Source organism: Alligator sinensis, unplaced genomic scaffold (genome assembly GCF_000455745.1).
Source record: "Alligator sinensis unplaced genomic scaffold, ASM45574v1 scaffold607_1, whole genome shotgun sequence".
NCBI classification, from domain to species: Eukaryota; Metazoa; Chordata; order Crocodylia; family Alligatoridae; genus Alligator; species Alligator sinensis.
In genome coordinates, this window is record NW_005841935.1 from 200,847 (window position 1) to 221,966 (window position 21,120).

At 44.0% G+C, this 21,120-nt stretch overlaps 1 protein-coding gene across 1 annotated transcript in view; it reads left to right on the top strand.

The window, feature by feature from the left end:
- SLC49A3 (solute carrier family 49 member 3) overlaps window positions 1-20,037 on the top strand; it is a 55,872-nt gene extending 35,835 nt beyond the window's left edge. Inside the window, 7 exon segments of the mRNA XM_014518009.2 lie at window positions 2,034-2,110; window positions 2,226-2,363; window positions 3,722-3,838; window positions 7,506-7,658; window positions 9,692-9,849; window positions 11,029-11,141; window positions 18,334-20,037. Of these exon segments, the coding sequence (XP_014373495.2) occupies window positions 2,034-2,110; window positions 2,226-2,363; window positions 3,722-3,838; window positions 7,506-7,658; window positions 9,692-9,849; window positions 11,029-11,141; window positions 18,334-18,488 (911 nt within the window). The 3' untranslated portion in view covers window positions 18,489-20,037.
- The last annotated feature ends 1,083 nt before the right edge of the window (window positions 20,038-21,120 follow it).

Below are 21,120 nucleotides of genomic sequence, written 5' to 3' on the forward strand. Positions count from 1 at the left end.
TGCAGCAGGGGTCGGGGGCCTCGGGGCAGCTGGCGGGGGTTGGGACTGAGGGAGAGGGCGGGGCCGTCAGGGATCCCTCCCATGGTCCCCTCCCCGCTCCTCCAGCCCCCTCAACCCCTTACTCACCGGCACCGGAGCCCTGATGCTGAAACATGCGGTGTGGCCGGCCGCGTGTTTCAGCACCAGGGTGAGGGCCAACTATAGAGATGCTCTATAGCAGCCAGAGCAGCCACAGCATCTCCATGGAGGACTCAGCCTCTGGTTGCCTCAGGGCACGGTCCCTAACCATGCCCTGCCCTGTTTTTTTAAACATCAATTTTTTGATGGATTAGATATCCAGGGGTCTAATTTTCTTCCCATGCTGCAAGTTTGCAGCGCGAGGAACGTTTTTTTGTTCCCACATGTGCCTGTTGCCCTGCCTCAAAGGGGTTTCAGGCAGGGCAAGAGGCATGTGAGTGCTCGTGTGGACATGCCCTGTAAAGTGCACCCACACATGCAAGCATTTGTGCTTGCAGCAGCTAAAATAGAAGTGATGCAAATTTGAGCCAGGGCTTTTTGTCTCAGCACATGTGCTTGGACATGCACTTTGTTGTGGAGCAAATTGTGCCACTTGGGGCAAAATAACCCGGCCTGGCTCTTCCTGGATCTACAGCCAGGGGTAGCTAAAGCCTGGGGCCAGCACCTGTGCTGTCCCCATCAGTACAAAAAGCTGCCTTGGCAAGTAGCTTAGGGCCAATCGCTCTCAGGAGCTTCTGGGGCCTGGCCAATTGGTACCTGGGGACACTAACCCTTGTGCCAGCTGGACTGCTGAAGCAGCCCTGAGAGTTTCCTGCACTCTTTACCCACTGCAGCAGTCTGGCAGTGGGGGATCTGCTGCGCACCTGCCAGACCTGGATGAGACAACTGACCCTCTGAGCCAGCTGCCAGTGGGCTGTGGCTGCAGAGTTAGCCTTTGTGTGGCACTATTGCTATGTGTGCCCCCTGCCTGGCCATCTGCCTGCCACCCCCCCCCAATCCCTTCCCCAGCAGGGAAGGGGGGTGTGGGGCTCAGAGGTTAGGCAGGGGGTGGGGCCAGGCAGGGAAGGGTTGGGGGAGCAGGTGGGGGGTGGGGCCTGGCAGGGAAGGAATGTGGGGGCTGGGGGAGCAGTGGAGCCTGGGTCCAGCTCCCTGCTGCTGGCACACTGCCTGACTTCACGAGCAGGCAACGTGCTTCAGCACCAGGGCAAGGGCTAACCATAGAGACGCTCTGGCAGTCAGAGCATCTCTATGGAGGACCCAGCCTCCGGTTGCCTCAGGGCACGGTCGCCCCGCTTTTTTTTTCTGCGGGGTTTTTTGACCCGTAGATATCCAGGGATCTAATTTTGCCCCCATGCTGCAAACTTGTAGCACAGGGAACATTTTCTTGTTCCTGCACATGCCTCTTCCAGCGCCTCAAAGGGGTTTGAGATGCTGCAAGAAGCACCTGCAGGCTCGTCTGGATGCGCCCTGTGAGATGAATTCAAAACAGTTTCAAGAATAAGATATTCAGTTAGTGCTGATGGCTGTAGAAACAATATGTTGTAATATGAGAGTATATTAAAGAGTATTTGAGCTGGTATTGTGGTATGCTATATTTCACTTGCACTTGGACAAAGAACATCGCTTCAGATAAATTGTATTTCTAACTTTGTGCTGCTGGAAAACAACTGAACTGACAACTGGTATTATCCCTCTTTAATTTTGTTTTTTTTCAGTAAATCACTGGGGCAGCATTGAAAGAGAATGAGGGGGGGAGGGCTTGGTATCACACATTTTAAACCAGCTAAGAAAGATGGACTTGGGAAAATTTTGAGAAGATGATAAAATGTTTGTTGGAACTTTGCCCTCCAGCTGTAACTTTATTGATGTCTTTGTTCTGATCTTGCCCAGCCATGGGTATACTTAAACTGATACTATGTACTTGCTACTGAATTGGATGTCTTATTACATTTTTATAAATGTGCATTTTTCTATTATATACAAAAATAGAACTGTCTCTTTTTATTTCAATCTAGCCAATCCCTTGGGCATACTTATAGCTAACTTGGTGTCACCTGCACTTGTGTCTGAAGGAAAGGATATCCCAACGATGGTAATGAAAGCTGATTAATTAGTATTACGTGTCCTTTGGATTCATTACAATTTAGTATACTCAATAACATTGGTGTTGGATGAATTATTTATATGACTCTACTTTGGGCTTGCAGCTTGGAATTTATGCCATTCCTGCAGTAGTAGCCTGCATGCTAGCAGTAGCTGCTGTACATGACAAGGTCCCTCCAACTCCACCATCGGCAAGTGCTACAAATTCTACCTCCCAGCCATTTTTCACAGGCTTGAAAATGGTAAGTGTATAGTAAAGCACAGTAAATTTCACTTCATGGTCAAATGTGCCATCTGGCTTCCATAATGTCACCTTAAGGAATACAACTGCTGTGGTTACTGGTCAGCAGGAAAAGGGCTGTGCTGATGTTTGCTATCAAAATTACTTCAGAATAGGAACCTCTTTCTCACCAAAGGCTGAAGCTAACTGGGAGCAGACTAAGTATGTGGATATGGGAGGCACTCTGTGCCATGTCTGGGTCCAGAACACATTCTAGCACATCACTGCCCTCCTTGGACTGGGATCCATGCTAACAGTGTCAGGCAGGTGGTCATCAAGTACTTCCGTATAGAGCAAAATATCCCTTCCCACCAGCTCAGTAATATTTCCCCCTCCAAAACTTGTTGTATAAAGCATAATCACAGCATCTACTACCTCCAGTCCATATTTCATTCATTCTCTGACTGGCTTTGCTTAGGATTTAAGGGACCCACTGAACTACCTTTAAAAGAGCAAACTTTGATGCCTTAGCAAGCTGTTTCTAAAATGTATAACTGCAGCTATCTTTAATGGGTTAGTTCTCACAATAATACTTGGTGCATCTACATGTGCAATTAATGCACCCGAATTTTCTGTGCAAAAAATTCAGGCTCATTAAAAGCACTCCCTGCTGCATATCTGTGTGTGCCCCTGTCAGGAGTAAATTGAGCCCGATAGAAAGAGCCCAATCCAGGGCTGCTCCTGCTCTGTTCTATCCCCCTGCAGCAGCCAGGGGGAGCTCCAGGTTCCCCACTCATGCCCCATACCCCCTGGCTGGCAGAGGGCACAGGGGCTTAGCCCCACGCTCCAGAGGGCAGTGGGGAACTATCTCAGCTTGGCAAGCAGCTCTGTCCCAGCCAGGGGGAGATTGGGTTGGCCCCAAGTTTCACGGGGGGAGGGGTGTCCTGTCTGGGTTGGCAACTGCTTCCCAGCCACGTGGAGACTGGGATCCATCCCGATCTCCACAGGGCAGGGAGAGCGGTCGTGGCTGCCAGGCAGGTGGCTCCCAGCCATTTGGAGATCAGGACCCATCCCGATCTCCATGTGGCTGGCAGGAAGTGTCTCACGGAACCAAGACAGCTCTCCTCGCCCCCTGTGGTCCCTCACTGCCTAGGCTGATGGGGAGCAATTTGCTCTGGGGCAGCGTCTACACGTGTGGTATGGCACATTAGTTAATGCACTGTTTTTCTAGTACCTGTATCACCTACTGTTTCCTAAACTAGAGTAGGGCCAGGAATCTGGTACTAAGCAGTTTAAGATCTGTCTACCTTTTCAATGACTGTCAGGTTCTTTTGCTAGTTTCCTTTCCATTTGTATTAACCAACACTTTTACATTTGCAGCTTATGAAAAATAAAGCATACATCATCCTGGCAATCTGTTTTGGAGCTGGGATTGGGATTTTCACCTGCTTTACAGCTCTTTTGGAACAGATCCTCTGTGTAAAGGGGTATTCCAATGTAAGTCCTTTCTAGTTGCTGAACATTACTTGTTATACAGTTGAAATGATCTGTCACTGACTACACAAAGTGAGATGAATATTATTTTATTGTTTTTCTTAATAATTAATAAATAAACACCAAATCTGTTTAATATCTGGATAGGACATATAGGGCAGGACTTCAAGGTTTTAAAGCACTGTATGGTGATAAATTGTGGCTGCAGGGAACAGGATACCAATATTCTTAAATTTCAAAAAGGGAAAATTAGACTGGGTATTAAAACTTTATGTTACATTGCTTAACTACTGGAACAGATTGCCTATAAGAGGCTCTGATAGCTCCATCACTGAAAGTTTTTAAATGGAGATGTTTGCCTAGACAAAAATTTGTCTAGGATGGCTTATACAGAAGTGATCCAGCCCTGAGCAGGAGTTTGGACTAAGGACATTTTGAGGTCCCTTATTTTCTATGGATCTTTATATTCTTTCAATATTCTAGATTATCTGCAGTTTAATTAGTGTCCTCAGCTACATTACTGCCTGTAAATTAAATACTTCTTTCATTGGATTTTACTTAATAAAATAGAGACTTTGGGTTCCTTCCAATGGGGTGTCATAACTACATGTGTCTGTAGGTTAGCCTCAAATGCTCAAGCTGAGAGACTGGGTGGAACAGGAAGCTGAAAACAAAACAAATTGGTCCCTTTGTTTTCATAAGTATTCCTGGCTAAACTCATGTGCACAGATAAATTCACATGTTGCTTATATTTTATGACACCACAATATATATTCCACCAGAGAATGAGCCACAAGAGGGGTTCTAACCAGTTTGGAAGGTTACCAGTCACAGAGGGTACAGACAGACCATGTCTGACATCTCATTTGTGCCACCATAAAACTTTTTATGGTGGCACAAATGGTGAGCAAATTGACATCACTACCTTTGTCATGCTACATCAGAGGAAAATCAATGGGATAACAAAAATTAGTAATAGATTCTGCCACTTATTGCAGCAAATGTCCATTAGCTTTGTGGCAGAAGGGTGCAGGCAGCCTGAACTACCTGCATTCTCCAGTCACCGTGGGTACATGTTCTGATGGTTTGAGGGCCCCTCAAACCCTTGGAGCACCTTCCTGGGATTACCTTGCTTATAGGGAGGCACTCTGAGGAATCTTGTGACACCTTTCTGAAAGTAGGCAGTGGAGGTTCACTGCTGACAGAGACCTGCCCCTGATCTCCATGAGCAGTCTTCATAAGTGGGGAAAGCCTGCATGGGTCCCAGTGTGGAGGTATGGTACCTGGGGCATCCCTGGTGGTCTGCATCCACTGGGGACCCACTTACTCAGACCCACCCTTGGAATCTCTAAGGACCTGTCTGGATGAGTGGGGAAGGTTGGACTTTCTCTCTTTACCCAGACCTTCCCTGGAGATCCCAGGAGCAGGTCTGGGTAAGTGGGGAAAGCCATCAAGGGATGGAACAGGGGGCAACATGTGTTTCACCGCATGAAGCAGATCAGCTATGTTGCAATAAATCATGGCCCAACTGATCCTCTTCATTTGGTAATATCTATTTCTAGCCTAACACAGTATCACTACAAAGTTCTTACTCTTCCCTTTGCCCAGGATATGATCTCCAGTGCAACTCAAGGAGGGAGTTCTCTAAGATTTCTTCTTTCATGCCCAGAGCTTACTCAAATCCTGTTACATTTTTATTCCTACAGAACTGAAGTGCCAACTCACTGTCATGTTATCTTGATGGCTTGCCCTTACCCTGGTCCTGTCCCACCTAAATGACCACAGATTGCTTTCTTACGTTGCATGGGCAGTAACTTCATGCTTGAGCCTGTATGAAAATCTGCTGCCACAGTAAACTCTCATCCATTAGCTGCATCATGTCAGTCCTTCTGAATCATGCTGTGGGCTTTCCATTAAGCTGCACATGAAGGTCATAAGTACATCCCTTTCCTTCAAGGCCATGCACACTGGAAAACCTTAGCCTACGTCCACAACAGACATGGGCTCCTGGATGTTTCCTCCACTTCATTCCCTGCCCTTTTTGCTGTGCTTAGGAGACGTGTTCAGATATTATTTGTTGCATTTCTTTCAAGCATCTGACTACTCTCAGGATGGTCTTTAACCTTTAAAAAGTGTTCCCAGATCAGTTGTTCTTAACCTTCAGGTGGTAACTCCAGGTGGCACTCATCATGGTGTTGACACAGATTAAGTTAAATAACAGAGGGAAAAATGGTTTGTGCTTTAACTCCATGTAAATGAAAGCATTTGCTTAAAAACGGAGGATGGTTGTGAAGAAGGGGCAAAGAAAAATGATCAGAACTAACTTCAGAAACAAAAGAAACAGTTGAATGGATAACCTAATAGAAGAAAAAGACCTTTCAAAAGGGAAAAGGGTTGTTATAACCTGTGGAATGCATAGAGGTTAGAAAAGATAGAAGGTAGATTGTAATGAGTCAAAGCTATCATCTGTGTTTTTGTCCACTGTTTTCCATCTTTCTCAACAAGATCCAGAACATCAGTCACCTCCTCCAAGAAGGCCATATGGTAACCATGAATATCACTAGCCTGTATGTTAATATCCTGCATGATGAGTATATAACTAGCAGCAGTGTGGTATCAAGGTGCATGTAGGGCTCTTTCACAGCTTGCAGTAAACTGTGGGGTTCTGGGGGTGCAAGAGACCCCCTGGAATGCCATATGTAACAGTACAGATGTGAAAATACCCTGCTACAAAGAAGTTGCAGTTTAATCTCATTACTTCCTGTTGCAACCCGTGTGGATACAGAAAAGCAAATTATCACCTTCCTCTTTTTTTTTTTTATTTGAAGACTGTAATCAAATACAGATTCAATTCCAGATTAAATCATTCTAGTTTTTCAATCTTTCCTCTGGTCTTGTTCTCCAGACCTGTGGGCACATGATACAGTGGAGGTGGGGCTGTCGGTTGGGGGATGATCATAGGCACATGGTTCAGTGCCTGCTTGGGCACACTGGGGGAAGGGGGTTGCGGACACACAGTGCCATGGGGAGGAGTCGGGGGTGGTCACAGGGTTATGGTGCAGTGGAGGAGGCATGCAATGCAGCATGAGATGTGTTGCTCACATGGGCACACAGTGTATTGGTGGGGAGACCATGGGCATAAAGTGGTGGAGGGACCTCCACGGGTCTCCCCACCACCTCCATGGGTCCCCCCCCTCCCCCCCCACCTATGCAGTGGTGGAGGGACCTCCATGGGGTTTGCAGACTCTGGCCACTTGGAAGTAGGATAGCCCTGATTCAGAGCTAGCTTAGATATCTTTGCATGCCACTGCCTGTCAAATTAGGCACAATTATTCTCTGGTGACTGCTTTATTCTCCAGGGGTTCTGTTATCTTAAGTATGTCAAGGTAAAATTGATCAGACTGTTAGCACAGATCCACTTATCCAGGCTGCAGTCTTAGTCACCATCACAGTGGAATCTGAACTCTTCCTTTTGATATTTCTTACTGTTCTAGGTGTACATCCAGTGAAGTATTCAGGAATTGCGATGAGTAAAATGCAAAAAATTTATCAAACAAACGAATGCCTTGTGTTTATAACCAGATACTTATATTGCTTATGTCAGTAATATTGAAAAAAATCTCAGCTTCCAAATCTAATTGGCCAGTCATTCATTTCTTCTGTGTTATAGTTTTTTGCAGGCTTGAATGGTGCATTGTTTATTGTGTTTGGCTTACTTGGTGCTTTTCTCCTGGGACTATATGTTGACAGATCAAGAAGATTTATAGAATCTACCAAAATCTGTTTTGGTCTGGCTGCATTAGTCAGCATCGCATTTGCAGTAGTAAGTTCGTTTTCACACTTTATCATATTTTCAAAGAGATATCATTAAAGCCTGTTTTTTATCATTATCTGATAAATTACACAAACTCCAAATGACTTATTCAGCTATTTAGTTTCTTTATGTAACATGGTATTTGTAGTAGCTTTATATTCCTTGTTACCACAGGTGGAGATGGTTCCTTACTGACAGAAGCATTTTCATGAACGTTGTTTCTACCCTTACATTCATTTTACAACCTACAGCATTGTACAATCTGCTTTATTTTCCTCAATCTGGGAATAACTCATATTAATGTTCCACTGGATGAGGCAGATTATGAGCTTTAGCTAACATTGTGGTAGCTCCTTGAGAGTATAGAGCATTACAATTACTACGTAGTATTAATTTAAAAAATTCTGTAATTGAACATCCTAAACATACCCATTCCTTTTCCCTGACTGTGACGGTGGCTAGTACCAGATGATGCAGGAAGATACCCTGTAAACCCCCCCCCCCCCAAAAAAAAAAAAGGGTAAACTTGATAAAGAGGCTAATACTGGGAGTAATCTTTTGCTGAGCCTATTCAGTGATCAGCTTGTACCCTGAACCACATTAGTGAGGGTTTCCTGGTAGTGCACTAGAAAACTGGTGAAAGCTGGAGAAACCTCACAGAAAAGCTGGTGCAACTTGATTACAGGGCTTTATGAAAGTGAGAATACCCAATGGGAAATAGAACACAGCACTGCCAAGTAAAAATAGCTGGGATCAGGCCCACAGAATGGCCATGTTTACTGGTTACCAGAGCTGGCAAGCTTTTGCTCCTGGATAAACTAATAGTTCACACTTCTGTCAGATGAAATGTAGCTCACCTTACAAATATGAACGAATTACACCTCACAATAGTCTCTTAAAAGGTATATCTTTAACCCTACTCTTAAAAGAATAAAAAATAGAAGCATAAGGATTTAATTACATCTCCAAGGTGATATAAAAGGTCTGATTTAGAGCTATAAATTAAAACCAAGATCTCCCAGGTCACTATATTTCAGCACTAATGTGCATTCACTTCAGCCCAAATCTGTATTTATAGAGTGACAGAATTAAATGATGCTGATTTGGAAGAAACAGGCAAACTCCTTCCAATGTTTTGCTAAACTCACATTGAGAAAAAAACTAATCCATCTGAAAAAAAACGCTGGGCAAATCAATTTGATGCCTGAACAGTTATGAACATGGATTGTGGATGCGCAATCTATTCATGTGCTGGACAACTCTGTGCCTTCCTGGATCCCATAAACCAGTATAGCTAGGGAAATAGGAGCATTCTGGCTGTTGACAGGCCACAAATTTCCTCCTAGCATGCCACTTGGCAGAATCTTGTATTCAGCAGTAATGCCACTACTTTAGAAAACTGAATGAGGTTTGTTAGCACTGAACATGAGATGAGAAAGGTGGTGGTAGCACACAGAGCCATCAGAATGATCAATTTAGATTTTATTTTATTGGCTGGACAGCGCTCTTCTCTGTACCACTAACTGTGTGCTGAGGTCAGGGTTTCATGAACTGAATTGACCAGTACAATTTATGGGATCGTTTTTACATCTTTTTGTAATAGCCCCAAGGCCACAGGACTGTAAATATTTAAGAAATTAAGTTTTATTTTAGTGGACACTTACATGCCTAACTTCCTGTTTTGGAACCAAACTTAGGAGTTTTCAGAAATCTCTGGAGGCTGAACCAAATTATGGCTGAGATTGCCCCTATGTAAAACAGTAGCCTGCCTTTCCATGGTGCTTGTTCAGCCAGGAGGGATTCAGACATTAGAAAAACAAAGCTATTAATTCCCTAACCTAATTATTCACTCAATTCCACTATAGTGGGGCATGAATAGCTGTTTGAAAGCACGAATGGAAAGAGGAATTATTTTTTAGTGGAAGAAAGAGGAAGTATATACCAGTATTGGTGTATACTGGCTGTCACGTTGAATTACTGTGGAAACTGACCATATAAACTGGCTTAACACTAAGGCTTTGGTATTGTATCTCTGACTGCAGATGACAAGTTTCAGAAATCAGGCTATTCCTTTGGCTTTGATCTGCTCGCTGTTTGGGTTCTTTGGATTTTCTGTTTACCCAGTTGCTATGGAACTGGCTGTTGAATGCTCCTTTCCAGTGGGAGAGGGTACATCCTCAGGCCTGATTTTTGTATCAGGGTAAGTAGCCAATTTATACTCATTTAGAACATAATTCAGCCATTGACAGCAGGCAACAGAATTAATTTCTCCTTTACCTGCCCTGAGTTCTAGTCACTGACAGTTTCTTCCACCTGTTATCCACAGTTATTAGTGAAGGTTGGTGGTGGTAGCAGCCAACTGTCAGGGCATTTTCATAAATAGAGGGAAAATAGATACAAGCCACTCAGCTAATGCAAATAGATACAAGCCACTCAGCAGATGTACAGACTGATTTGCTTCCACTGGCAGCAATAATTCCATGTTGCCAGAGAGGGGCTTTTCAGAGCACAGTCCTTCACAGGAAAACAGTATAAAGAGAGTGCTATTCAGAGCCCAGTCCTTCACAGGAAAACAGTATAAAGAGAGTTGTAGGCTTGGTGTATGGAAGGAAAGCATGAAAGCCAAAAGGGAGCTCAGAATCTATCCTGCTCAGTGTGCTACTGGGAGATAATTCTTCTGAACATCTGGCTTTAAAATGGACAGAAGCTATGCATTCCCCCAGGAGGAGGAGAAATGTAAGTTCCCTGGGCAGTGGAGGGAATGTCAAGGATAAATGCGAAGGAGATTGCGTAATGATTTGTTGCAGATCCCAATACATGACAATATGCTGATCTATGACAGCCCACACCCCTTCAAGAGCCAGGGGCTTCCTTGATTTGTCACAGGTTTGGACACCTGTTCTTTTAACAAATTAGATTGGAACATTTCCTTTTATGGCCCTGCCTGAAGCAAGTTGTCCTATCATGGGTAGCAGTTGTGCTGATTCAATAATAAGAGTGCCTGCACATGAGTGTGGAGGCTGCTCCAATGTGTTGTGATTACAGCACATCGGAGCAGACTTGATTAACTGAGTCTGCTGGAGTATGGTAGTTACTGTGCTCCAGCAGCCTCCCATATCTCATGTATCAGCATCTCCACACTTCAAAATGGTGGTGGGGACACTTGAACTAAAGCTCATCAAAATCTGAAGCACGGGGACACTGATACCCAAGACTTACTGAAGTGGAACATTTGTCCCATGTTGGGAAAATGTAAAGCTAGTAAAACATAAGAGAACATAAGGAGTCAAAGCAGCAAGAGACTGTCCCATTTCACTGATTGTGTGGTTTGTTATGGTTAAACTATTTCATTAATAACTGATGATTCTTCTTTCCACAGTCAGATCCAAGGAGTGATCATCATGAAGCTGATGCAAGCCCTCATAGTGCAGATTCCTAAGGATCCACTTTCTACTTGTGCTGGAGATGAAGGCGGGACAGTAGATTGGATAAGTCAGTATCTATCCATTTCTCTTAGAATTCATTGCTGTGCTTAGCAGAGGGGTGCCCCTTCTGATCGCCATGGTGTTTAGGACCTTCCTCTTTTACCAGTTCATTCCCAGCTTTGTTTTTGGCCCAAGAGATGATTACTGGCCTATGTCCCTCACATGTACCTGCTGGCACTCTCCCAGCATATGTCACCATTACCCCATTTTGTATTTGGAATAGTGAAACAGAGTGCCCCTAGAATACCCTTCATGTTACTCACAATTTCAGTTTTAATAATGTGACAGGACCCCCCCCCCCCCCCCTCCTTGTCAGCCAAAGCCATGAGGGTACAAACTCCTCACAAGGTAAGATACTCAAGTACAGGACAGCTAAATTTAGGGATAAAGAAAAACCCCACTTTAATTAGGGAAAACAGTGCAAAATAACTGGGGAAGACGGAACACAAGATAAATGTTTAAAACATACTTTTCACTCTCATACCTGGCCAGTGCTTGCTTCTTAGTTCCCAGTGGATTCCAGTGGTAGGCAGGAAACATCACTATCTTTGCAGCAAACTCCTCCTCATTCCCAGAGGTCTCAGCTTCTCTGCTGGCTCTCAATAAGTTGCTTCTGCCCCACTACTCCAGCCTTTTCAGTTGCTGTCCCCATGTGGCAGACTTCCTGTCTTCACTCTCTTGGGCTTCATACCAGCAGGCTTCCATGGAGTCTGGCAGGCTGCAGGCACACCCAATCCCTCTGCAATCCAGCCATTAACCTGTCAGAACAAAACCCATCCAGATAAACACTTCCAACATATAACATGAAACAAACATACAACCACATAATCATCACAATTACTTTTCCACCCACCCTGGGAAAACTTTACTAACCAAGGGAGCACCAGTTCTGACTAGTAAGCAAAATGCACTATCCAAATAAGCCAGACTTGATGAGGGTAAATATGACCTGACTGATGACAAAGAATACACTTACTGAGAAATGTCTGCTTTGCTTTCTGCAGTCACAGTTGCCCAGTTTGTACTGACTTTCCTAATAATCCTTCTTTCCACACTACTCAACAGGAGAGGACAGCACTCAGATATCAGGAGCAAGGATAAGAGTTCTCTGTAATGCATGCCTAGAGTTCTGAGCAAACTGATGGCTGAAGAATCACAGGTTTTGTTGAATTTCCTAAGACTAGTTCATTGCTCCAGCTGGTGCTATTTGTAAATTGTCCCAAGGGACAGGACACAAATGGCAATCCATAGACTGCCAGACTGTCAAGGGTAGACAGTTGTTTTGGGAAATCAGAATTTCTAGCCATTCTCCCCAAGATTAACAAAGAATATTGATAATCACCAGTAGGAAAGGCCCAATATTTCTGCAGTTAAACTACCTGCCATTCAGTTAGGTGGGGTCAAGATCCCGCTATTTCCTTTGGAAAGTGCTAAAAGTGATTAATTTGACAAAGGTAATAGAACAGGGGTGGGCAAAATGGTAGATCCGAACAGCAACCAGACTCCATTTCCCAGCAGCCTGTGCCCAGAGAGCTGGGGCCAGTTTCCATGGAGACCCCAGCTGCAGCTGCACCGTATAGCGCAGAGCTGGGGTTGCCATGGAGATGAGCCCCAGCCTCGCTGGCAGAGCAGGGCAGGGGGCTGCTCAGGAGCCCTGGGATCTTGTGGCAGGGGCAGCTTGGTCCGGGGCCAGGGCAGAGCTGCGATCTGCAGCCTGCATGCTTGGGGCAGAGGCACTCAAGCAGCGGATTATGGCTCTGCCCCCATTCAGAACCACATTGTCACCACTGCCAGGAGCCAGGGCAGAGCTGTGATCTGCAACCTGCGCGCCCCGGGCAGGGACATGCAGGCAGCGAATCATGGCTCTGCCCTGGCCCCAGACCAAGCTGCCCCTGCTGCAAGGTCCCAGGGCTTCGGAGCAGCCCCTCTCCTGGCTGCCACATGCCCTGCCAGTGCAGCTGGGGCCAGGCTCCATGGCAGCCCCAGCCTTGTGCTATCACAGAGCAGCTGCAGCTGGGATCACCATGAAGACTGGCCCCAGCCATGCAGCAAGGGCTGCTGGGAAATGGAGTCCACTGCTGGCAGGATCCAGCCCGGAAGCTGGACTTTGCCCACCCCTGTAATAGAAACTGAAGTTGCTAACATGTAAGAGAGATTTGTCCCAGCAAAAAAAAATGTGAATCTTGGACACATTAAGGTCCCTGGCAGATTTCACATTTATGAAATGTGTCGTTGGATGCTCCCTGGTTCCTGGCTGCACATCCACCACTTCCATTCTGGAGCATGTGGCTGGGACTGGAGAATTCGCTGATCCCCAGTTGCATATGTCCCTGAACCATAGTCAGTGTGAAGCTGGGTGCATGTGCACCACAGACAAGTCTGCAATGTGGACAGCTGGGCTGGGGATGGAGGAGCTCCCCAGTTCCCAATGGTGCAGGTAGATGGGGATGAGGGAGCTTCCCCATCCCCAGCCATGGTCAGATCTAGAATTTTGAAAAGGGGGGTGCAGATGGTGAGGTGCATCATCACATATAAAAACAATGCATATTTTTTTCCAGTTAAAAATACACTAGAAGCTTTACCAGTAAACTAGGGGCCTAGGGTTGTATTAGTCAGTTTAAGATCAAAGTAGAAACAAATATAACTTCATTGGAATGAGTTAAAAACAATGTGCAAGGCTGTGAAATAGGAGCTTCATTACCAGGAGTAGCTGACATGGAGAAGAATTGCAGAACAAAGCTTGCCTGATGGGCCATCAAGACCATTAAAAGAAGAGGGGGTCATTAACACCTGTGGAATTAAGTGCTTAGAAAGGATCAGGTAGATTATAATAAGCGATCTAGTCAATTGACTCCCTCAGCACTGCCTAACTGCCACTGCCTCCTTCAGCACAGAAATGCTGCTGCCACTGCCAGGCAGTTTGTTTTAAACTTTGGGTGGACCAGGAATCAATGAGAGGAGGTGCAAGTGCACCATTGCACATCCTCCTGGATCCACCCTTGTCCCCAACTGCCTGCTCTCAGCACACAAGCACCTAGAAACACGCAGACTGTGAACTGGGGAGCTCCAGGCTGACACACAGCTGGTTGGTGAGGAACAAAGACTAACACAATTTAATGTTTCCCCCTCTTTCCCCAGCCCTCTTAAAAAATCATCTGCTACAATACATTGCATCATTCCACATGTGTTCAAGTCTGTTCTGGTAAATGTCTCTTGCACAATTATTTACACCATGGTATGGAGACACTTAGTGCCAGATCTGTTCTGCTTATTAGGCACCTAAGTGAACTAAGGCACTTAAACATAATCCTATTATACTCTGCCTGAGACACTGAAAACTGTTAATACAAAACTCCTCTTTGCTGATTTTTGTAACATAGTCATAACACACAGTCTTAATACGCATGTTGACAGTTTTTTTTGTGGGAAAGGGGGGAATGGAAAAGGGTGAAATAGGATCATACTAAAATATCTAAAAAGTAGTTAGGCAAACAAGGTTCTTTGAGTGAATCTGATACCTTTTATTAGATCAACTTAAATACTTGGAATAAAAATTTAAGCAAACGTTTTTTGCAACTATTTTTTCCTCCAACTATTTAAGTTGGTCTAATAAAAGATATCAGATTCACCCAAAGAACCTTGTCTGCCTATGTCCTTAGACCAACATGGCTACAACCTACACCCCTGTAAAAAGTAGTTATGCACTTTAGGCAGATTAGACTCTAGCTATTGGTAGCATCTATGCATATAGAGAAGGAAAGCATTTTCTTGAAGTAGCATAAAGGTGAGATTACAGCTTCTAGGATCAATCTAAACACTTATTCACAAACAAAACCAAAATCTTTAAAAAATCATTAAAGTGAAACATTGTCAGGAAACCCCAAAAGATAGTTGCATCTGTACCATTGCACCATTGCCTATTGTGATAGTGTCATTTAAAAACAAGTGCATCTGCTTTGCATTTATCATGCAGTATTAGATATATGCACACAACTTCATATTATGCTTATGATAATGGACCATTACCGTTAAAAGAAAATAAGTTTGCCTTTGCAAACAGTCACACATGGTATATTTGTGGTGCAGTGCATTGTGTCATTCTTTCCTCACGCTGTTGGAAAAACAAATGAATACTGGAATTATTCTAATTTCCTCACCAATGGGTGTCATGACCCAAAGGCATGATTTTGTGTGTGCTTCGGCACCAGAATTATCCCCGCCAAGTTGCAGCTTCATTGCACGGGAGAGTTTCCTGTAGTAGAGGAAAACCCTGGTGCAGGGACGAGTTTCCCGCCTTTCTGCAGCTTCTTTTGCAGAGTGCATTGCTCAAGTTGCAAGAGGAATGCACGGTGCAAAAGAGTTCCCGCTACCGGTATGCAAATTCGTTCTCCGCTATTGGCTAGTTTTAAATTATTCCCACGTGGCGGCTAACGATTGGCCTGTTAGCCGTATAAGAGGCTTGAGCAGTTTCCGCCCAAGCCGAAGAGGACTCCACATCCATCTCGTGGGGACTCTAGGTACATGGCAGGGTAATAGAGACCCTGTGTGAGATTCAGAGGAGCTTGGCGACCTGATCCATCGCCCACCTCTTCCCGTCTTCGATCGCAAATTTTATAAGACATATCTACAATTTCGATTTTGGTGGCGCATTCACCCAGAGCATCCGGAGCTCTGTTCCGTGGAGCCTAGCAACCTCCATGAGACCGTCCGTGTTGTCTGTGTCTGTAACCGCAACTCAAGCAAGTTTTCCAGCCTACACCACTGCCATCTCGGTGTAAGTAAACAATCTTTAAAACTACCGCTAAGCGTTTGTGCCTAATTCCAGCTCGTCGCCCTCCCTCTCCGATCCAGCGTGCCCGGGCTGCTGGCCACAGCCTGCATGCAGCACGGAAAAGGGCTCGGGTCGCTCCCGGCCCGCACAATGGGATGGTGCAAAATCTGAACCCCTAAGGGCATGTCTGCATGTCATGCTACATTGTCGTAGCAATGTGCTATGAAGACATAACAAATATGTGCATCTACACATGGAAGTACTTCCAAAAGGAAGTACTAAAGCATGGCAAAGTAACAACGTTGCCATAGGGCAATGTGTAGATGCACCCTAAATGACTACCTTCTTGAAAACATCTAGCCCATTGTGACTATGTGAATAATTAATAGGCACTCGTCTTCAACCAGCAGCATCATCTTTAATTACAGTTTAGCAATAATATTATTAGATAGAAAACAAACTTAATTGCAAGCAAGCATAGCTGACCTCTGTACATCAGCAAACTTTCACTGGTGCTGTTTTAGAATAAACCACATTAAAAGAACGTTGCCTTGGTTGTCGAGTTAAACAGTCAACAAGTAGAAAGTACCATTATTATAACTGGCTATGCAAACCTTATTCCTGTCATGTGTACATTCATCTTCAACGCTGAAAGGGGTAGGTTCCTGTGGAACCATGTGATTAAGTTGTTAAAGACTATCATAATGTATCCATGCAACATTGTATGAACAATCTTAAATATGACATTTCCTATATTGAGTATTTTTTCTTGAAACATTTTCTTTAAACATTTCATTTTTAAATGTTTTCATAAGTTTTTAGTGCAATTTCCTAGATTTCTTCAAACAAACAAACATTCATTTTTGCACATTTGTCACAGCCCCACCTGCACTATAAATAGGAGTTGCATCCTGAGTCTTCAGCACTGCAGGACAGAGTACTTTCACTAGAGCTACGACATTTGCTAATTATCTGGTAGTAAAAGAAAACTGTTATCCTTAGAGGAGATAAAGGCAGCTGTCTCCCCTTCTTATGAGACATGTCTTATGAGACACACTGCTGTACCCAGAGCAGTGTGCTGTACCTAGTGCTGTACCCAGGCTGCTAGAACCATGTGCTGTGTCTACACTTTAACACATTATAAAAGCTGTGGATCTCAGAACCTGAGAAAAGCAGGCATTGGATAAATTAGCAAATTAAAAACCAAAAAACAGAGCCTTACAGACCTTATAAATAGGATACATAACTGAGACAATACCAGGCAGAATAGAGTTGGGCAATTATTTTGGCTGAAGGGTCACTTAATGAGTTTTGGTGAGCTGTTGAGGGCCTCACACATAAAATCTTTCAGAAGACATAATTTTAACAAATTATAAGTAAAAAAACCAAATCATATACTAAAAATCAAATATCTACTATAACCTCATTTCATTTTTTTTTAATTGTCCTGATTTATGGGTTTTTTTGAGTAGTGTATACAGAGGCAATTGCACAATAGCTCAAAATACAGCCTTGTATATTATATGGGGGTGGGGAAGAGGTATGTGCAGGAGGTGTATGGGTGTATGTGTGGGAGGTGAGAGGGGGGTGTTCATCGTGCCAGGTGGCCGAATGGGTGGAAGGCAGCTGGGAGGTGGAGCTGGAGCCCCATGTGCAGGAACAGGAGGCACCTGGCTGCAGCTTCCCTCTACCTAGCTTGGCATTGGCTGCTCAGCATACGTCCCCATGGCTTCTCCACATTACCTGCTGCTTGGAAAGGCACAGCAGGTGCAGGAGGAGGAGTAGCCACTGGAGGCAGGGGGGAGCCAAACAGTACCTGGGTGGCTGCAACATTAGCCCTGCCAGGAAGCTGACCACACTGGCCGGGGCTGGGGCTGCGGGTGGTGCTGTCTGGCAGGAGTGGGGTGGGTGCAGGTGAGAACACAGCCCCATATAGAGCACTGCGCGGGGAGCCGTGGGCTGAATACAGTCAATTGGTGAGCACCTGCCCATGGGCCAGGCCCAATCAGTTGGCAGGCCACATGCAGCCTGCAGGCCATATTTTGGCCACCCCTGAATTAGAAGGACACGCATCTTAGTCTGTTATATCATGTATCAGCATCCAGAAGAACACAAAATCTGGATATTGTATGTACATGGATTCTTTGCCCATTATTGAAATGCAGCTGTCTCTGGTACAGAAAAGGCAGCATCTTACATTTCAACAGCATTGTAGACCACATTGTTAAACAGGGAAGTGAAGACATCCTCAGAGCTAGAGAGGCAATATTATCCAGGTGAGAATTTCAGGAGGACACAGCAGACAGTCTTGTGTCTCAGGGTCTTGAATGAAAAGACAAAAGATGGGGACTTGATTCCACATCTCTCTTCTAAACCAGTTGTCTAGATAGAGCTGGATATTAACTTTTACTTGTTTCTTCTTATATAGACTCAACACTGGGGATGGCTGGAATACTCAGTGCTACTGCCTGCTTTTATATCATCTTTTTCCACACTGACTACAGAAGGCTGCATGCTGAAGCATTTGATGGTTCCTCAGTCAACAAAATGGAAGATAAGGAAGTCATAGCTCCTGGAGTCTAGAACATCTAGACTTTATCATACACTGACATGCTGATAAAGGATGATTAATCTTTGCATATGGTCAGCTAGCACACTGGGATCTTAACTTTGGCAGAAATGGGCTAGAACACTTCAAATACGTCTCTGTTGTGCCTAATTAGTTAGACTAGACCTAGACTAGACTAATTTACAAAGGTGGGGGTGGGGGAAAATGTATTCAGGCTTTTGAAATCATGTTCATTCAGTTCTTGAACAAAGGAGGATTGGATAACTATGTAAATAAAATGAATGTTCAGTTGTAAGAGTGAAAGTTTGAAAAAGGTGTTAGAGAAGAAATGTGCATCATGTTTTATGTCCACCTATAACTCTTAAGGTTTGACATGAGAACGTCATAGGAGGGGCCAGTTTCACCACACCCACCTTTCATCTTTTGGGCACACTGAAGTTAGAATACAGGACTATAGAGATACCCATGTCCCTTGAGAGTTAAACCAAGGGTGAACTTCTGTCAGTGGAGTGGTGTGGAAGCTGGGAGTTCAGCTTTTCTATTTCTGTTCACATCAGCAGTGGTTTATTGTATATTCTGTAACAAGCACTCATATTGCAAGCAAGAACATTGTTTGATAATAACCTATGACAATTTACCTGTCAAGATGAGATTAAAAATATTTTTAGTGCCAAGTATAAGAGAAATTAATAGTCAGGAGATATTAAAATCATTGGCTTTTAATAACAACCTTCCACTACCAATTCATGTGTCATCTGTTCAGTGGTGCAGAATATACATTTCTATTTTATCTTATACCGCTGCTATTTATTCAGAAACTCTTGATTATTTTTAATAGTTTAAGTTTAACAAGAAAAAGAACCTGCCAACTTCTGGAGGGTATTCATATTACGACCAGAGTGCCCAACTAACTCTAGCACACACTTGTGGTAAATAATCAAGGGAGAGTACTGTGAAAGACAAAAAGATGGGAGAATTTCAGATGCAGCTGATTGCCTGCAAAATGAACATGGCATGAACTAATAATAATTTAGGTCATTTCTCCAGCAGGTCCTGTTTGTGGCTAAGCTAAGACATCAAGGCAGGAGCAAAGGTGACCTCTCACTTGGAATATTCATGTCCCTGCTGGCTGAGAGGTTCCAGCCACACCTTGCCCCCTGGCCACCATATAGTTCAAGGGGTGGTATCCTGCATTTATTTCAGGATATCCTAGATCTGCCCACGATCCCAATTAGTTCAGCTACAGTTCTGCTGATACAATACATTAGATTACAGCTCTCTGCTACATTCCCATTATACACTAAAATTCATAGGAGGGGAGAAAAAAAATCTCTAAAACACAGGCTTTAAATAGGTGAGATACTACAATTCAAGGCAAAACTGCTTTAGAACATGCCTGTATAAGCATCTGACAAGCTGTCTTTTAGTTTGTTGAAAAAAATGACAAATTAATTTGCCCTTCCTAAACCCTCCTGTATTGGGATCAAAATGTACTTGATATATCATTACTGTTTTTTCTGTCTGCACCTGTACAGCTATTAAATGATATAATGTGCTTCTAAATATGGCTGGCTTTTGGCGCTGTTACTTTGTATATTGTAGGTGTGAACACGCATAAAGTGAACTAATCAAAATAAAAGTATTACCTTGCACCCACAATATGTATTATAGGCTATATCTCAAATGCCTTAACCATCTACTGCTAACTTAATTGTGGCTCAAGAAACATCACCACTACAAAACAAAACCAAAAACCAAATTTTCATTGTTGCCCCCAGCAATATTTGCTAACACAAATTTCTGATGTCAAACACTGAAAAATACAAGGCACAATGAGTCTCCATAACCACACTGGTCAGTTATCACACTGGTCAGCAGGAGTGTTTTAGCTTGATCATGTTAACGTCTTCTCTGTTCTCTGAGAGCATCTTTAGAAGACTAACAAGACAATGGGAAGACATTTTTACTCGGAAACTGTATTAAATATGAAAGTATTATGGGGTGTTAGATGATTGCAGAAATTCTAAGTGTGAAACAGAGATGCACTATTCATGCAACAGCATATCCTACTTCATCAGTAGGCCACAAGTATGATTTGGAAGTATGACGTACAGCTAAGTCATGCCTTAATATAGTTTGCTAGGTGTACACCTTTCATAGCAGCAATTTGTACATGTTAATCTCACTTTACATTTCATCTTCAAAACAAAGAATTCAGGGGGCTTTAAAAATATTACAGATGAAATCATTGAACATATTATACCCAGCACATCCTTGCTTTGAAGATCAAGCACTCTTGTTATTATCTCAGAACCTACATGCAAATAAGCTAATTGACTTAAGCAAATGCAAGGTGTGGCAGAATCTGGATGAGCACCCCAAGGTGGCCACACACCACGTTACTCGTAATAAATCCAATTGCAGCATCCTTGGATTTGTTAAGCCCCCGCAGTGTAATGTCATCTAGGCACTGCCATTCAAACTTGAAAGCTATAGGCTGAGCTAACCTGGTTAACTTATGTTACCTCCCGCCTCAGGGATCGTACTTATCAACCACCTGTCATATAGTTGGTAGATGTGAGATGGAGCCCAGGAGAGGTTATATTGTACCCTCCCAGCTCCTCCTTGGCCGCCACTCCTCCCATC